A 4,075-nucleotide genomic window follows, 5' to 3' on the forward strand; every position below is an offset into this window, starting at 1 on the left:
GCCTGGCACTGTGCGTAGCGAGCGGAGGTCTGGTCGGGATTGGCGTGGGATGGGGACTCCAGGGATGGGGCCCCGCACTGCCCCGCCCTGCACCTCGGGAGCCCAAGGAGGGTGGAGGGGACCCTTTGGAGTGGGGGTCTGGGGTAGCTGGGGGTNCCCCGGGCCCCGACCCGGCCCTGCCCGGCCCCCGACCCCGACCCCCGGGCCAATGGACTACTCCTACCTCAATTCGTACGACTCGTGCGTGGCGGCCATGGAGGCGTCCGCCTACGGCGACTTCGGCGCCTGCAGCCAGCCCGGCGGCTTCCAATACAGCCCCCTGCGACCCGCCTTCCCCGCGGCTGGTCCGCCCTGCCCCGCGCTCGGCTCCTCCAACTGCGCGCTCGGCGCTCTACGCGACCACCAGCCCGCGCCTTACTCGGCAGGTGAGCCTAGCCCCGGCCAACCCTCCCTCCAAATCCTGTGGAAAACCCAGCCCCTGCCCTATTTGGCAAGTGATTGCGACTGTCCCCCACAGCCGCCACCATCCTTGCCCTCCAACACCCGCGGGATCCCCAGCCTCCCTGTAAGACGGGGTTCCCAATCCCCAGCCTCCATGTAAGACAGGGTTCCCGGAGGCAGAGTTGAGCCCCACCCTCTCATCCTTTCCCCTTCTGGTGCTCTTTGGGTCAGGGAAATAGATCCCTGGCCCAGCCCCAGGCCCCTCACCAGGTCCTCCCCTCGCCACCTGCAAAGACTGACCACCAAACCTCTCCATCCCCGTGTCCTTGGAAGATGCTCCCGGCTCAGTCCAATCAGATCCCCATCCTTATCCCCACCCCACTTCATGTCTGACCTCCAGCAAGGGCTCCTGCAGCAGCTGAGCTGCCCAGATGGAAACCTTCCTAGAGCCCCAGCACCATCAAGCCCCTCCTGCCCCGTTTGGGACCCATCCTGCCTGTGCCCAGAACCTCTTGCACCACGGAAACCCCCTTCCTTGCTGGAAGAAAAGAGTGCCCAGGTCATTAAGACACTTTCATTCCCCTCTTCCCCCTGGAGACTGTCCCAGCTAGAGTCCTGCAGAACCCAGACACAGCCCCCACTACCTCCAAGCCTCTTGATGCAAGAAGTCCCAGTCTGAACCCTCAACCTCGTGGAGCCTCTCAGCCATCCCCATCTCTCCGGTTAGAATCCAAGCTGCCCCACCCAATCTCCTCATCTCCTTCCTACCTGGGAAGACCACTGGGACCCAAGTAGAATGTTGGGGCCTGGGAGGCGGGAAGGGATGGTGAGATAGGGACCTAGATTTGGAGAAAGGAGAACCAGCAAGATGGGGCCAAAAACTGAAACAGGGATGGGGAGATTGGGTACTCTGGGCCAGATGAGGACGGGGATTGGGGAGATAGGGTCAGGAAATGGGGATATGGGCCCCACAGAGATGGAGTTCTGAGATGGGGAGATGAGGGATAGAGAGGTGTGAGCAAAGATGGGAAGACTGGGGACCCTGGGAGAAATGGGGACCCAGGGTTGGGGAGATGGAGATAAGAACTAGGTGATGCGGACAAGTATTATGGGAGATGGGGACCAAGGAAGATTAGCAAGAGAGATGAGGAAGATGGGGCTAGGAATGGAGTGTTGGAGACAAGGATTAGGAGACAAGGAGATAGAGAACTAGGGATATAGGACAACGATGAAGGAGGTTGGGGACTCCTGAAGGATATGGAGACCTAAGCAGGGGTTGGAGACAGGGATGAGGAGATACTGTCAGAAACACTGTCTGAGGGGCAGTGGGGACTGGGATGGGGTAAAAGAGAGACAAAGATGGGAAGAGAATGAGGGAGAGGGGTGGGGCTGGCTGTGGGGGAGTTGGGTCACAGAGAGAGGTGCCTGGGAGGAAGAAGAAGGGCAAAGAGAAGGTGAAGGAACCTGGGTGGGAGAAAATAAGGACCCTTTTCAATGGGCACAAAGAAAAGAATGGTCCAGAAGGGGAAAGCTGAAGAGTGATGTGGATGGAGAAAGAGGAGGAAGAGGAGAGGACACCTGGAGGAGAATGGGATGTGAGATGGGGCTGAGGAAATGAGGCCTGGGAGGAGAGAGATGGCAGGGTAGAAGGGGCCAAGTCCCTACATGGCAGAAAGTACATGGCAGGGCTCACAGTGGACCCAGGGCAGGGAGTCTCAGTCACCCAGCCGCGGTCCAGAACTGGTTACTGAGAAGACTCATAATGCTATTGAGACCTGGCAACCAGGGCTAGGGTGGACAGAAAAGGACCTGAAACCAAGCGGGCTGACTGACCAAGGTAGAAGCACACCAAAGAGAAGGTTGGAGGAGCAGGTGGACTGGAGGGAGGTGAGCGAACTTGGGGAGGACCGAGGACAGGTCAGTGGTCTTGACCTGAGGATCGGATTCTGATTTCCTCGCTGCTGCTCTTGGGCCGCCGGTCTCCCTGCGCCCTGTCCGCCTTCACTCCTGCCGGCTCCACTGGGCGTTAGGGAAGACGCTCAATTCCAGACTGAGGGGAGGAAGCCGAGGGCGCCGGGGCAGGGCCGGGGACCGCCAGCGATCTCAGGGGCAGGACGCAGCGGGCTGAGCTCGGCCCCTCACGCCCCCACCCTCGTTGCTCCCTTCTCCTGCACACACCCCTAGTGCCCTACAAGTTCTTCCCGGAGCCGTCGGGCCTGCACGAGAAGCGCAAGCAGCGGCGCATTCGCACCACGTTCACCAGCGCGCAGCTCAAGGAGCTGGAGCGCGTCTTCGCAGAGACTCACTACCCCGACATTTACACGCGCGAGGAGCTGGCGCTGAAGATCGACCTCACTGAGGCTCGCGTGCAGGTGAGTGTTTGCGTGCGTGTACGGGAGTGTGCGCGTGGAGGAGGGCGGGAGGTTAGTGCCCGACACCTGGGGGCCGCGGGACAGAGGGGCCTCACTCTGGCGGCAGGCAGGTTTAGCTTGGAGGCGGAGAGCTGGGGCCAGGGGCCAGGGCGCAGTCTGGGGGTGGTTGGGCAGGAGAGGATGGCAGCCGGGGGAGAGGACGGGGCCAAGACTTAGCAGACCTGAGACCCTCGGGAAAACTGAGTTCTTCAGCCCCACGATTTCCCCTGGGTCTCCTTAGCAGGGCCAGGCATGTGGAGGGATGCCTGGGAAGCCTGGAAGGAGGCGGTGTGGGTAGAGTGGGAGCCCCAGGCGGTCTCCGTGCCAAGCGAGGCAGACGAATCCGGGAAAGCCAGTGAGCGCCTGCATGTCCCCTCCCCACTCTGCAGCTGTGAAATCTCTGAGCCCAGAAACCCAGGGCCCTGAGCAGTCTCAGGATTCAGGAGGGCCCGCCAGGTGGACTCTGTTGGCTGTCTTACAAATCCAAGTCCAGATGTTCAGCTGGTCTGCCTTTGCTGGAGACCCTGAACAAAAGGTTTCCCCTAGTGCCCGAACCCGTTCTCCACTGCCTTGGGACACTCCAGGTGGAAATTCCAGGAGCTTCTTGTAGGAAGGAATTGGGGGCAGGGCTTTGGGTGATGAGGGAGCGAAGGCGGGGTCCCCTCCAGGAGACTTAGAACACTGGAGGCAGCGGTGTCCGCGGGTGAGCAGATCCCAAGCGGGAAGACCTGGAGGAAGGGGCGAGTGGAGGAGAGATGAGCAGAGAGGCGAGGAGGTCTATGAGTCAAGAGGTCGAGGGCCGAGAGGCCGACGCTCAGAAAGCTTGTAATAATCCTGATCCGGCCCCTTCCGGACTGAGGGCTCACCCGCGTCTTGCGGCCTCGGCCTGACCGGCCCCTGTGCCCGCAGGTCTGGTTCCAGAACCGCCGGGCCAAGTTCCGCAAACAGGAGCGTGCGGCCAGCGCCAAGGGTGCGGCGGGCGCGGCGGGCGCCAAAAAGGGCGAGGCGCGCTGCTCGTCCGAGGACGACGACTCCAAGGAGTCCACGTGCAGCCCCACGCCCGACAGCACCGCGTCGCTGCCGCCGCCACCGCCCGCCCCCGGCCTGGCCAGCCCGCGTCTGAGCCCCAGCCCACTGCCTGCCGCCCTGGGCTCCGGGCCTGGCCCTGGCCCCGGGCCACAGCCGCTCAAGGGCCCATTGTGGGCGGGCGTGGCGGGCGGCGG

General features: G+C 62.4%; 1 protein-coding gene across 1 annotated transcript in view; it reads left to right on the top strand.

Annotated features, from left to right (window-relative positions):
• The first annotated feature begins 208 nt into the window (after window positions 1-208).
• Window positions 209-4,075, top strand: part of PHOX2A (paired like homeobox 2A) — a 4,234-nt gene continuing 367 nt past the window's right edge. Inside the window, exons 1-3 of the mRNA XM_034666405.1 lie at window positions 209-425; window positions 2,626-2,813; window positions 3,762-4,074. Coding sequence (XP_034522296.1) covers window positions 209-425; window positions 2,626-2,813; window positions 3,762-4,074 — 718 coding nt within the window. The remainder of the gene's footprint in view (window positions 426-2,625; window positions 2,814-3,761; window position 4,075) is intronic.

This window comes from Ailuropoda melanoleuca, chromosome 8 (genome assembly GCF_002007445.2).
Source record: "Ailuropoda melanoleuca isolate Jingjing chromosome 8, ASM200744v2, whole genome shotgun sequence".
NCBI lineage: Eukaryota > Metazoa > Chordata > Mammalia > Carnivora > Ursidae > Ailuropoda > Ailuropoda melanoleuca.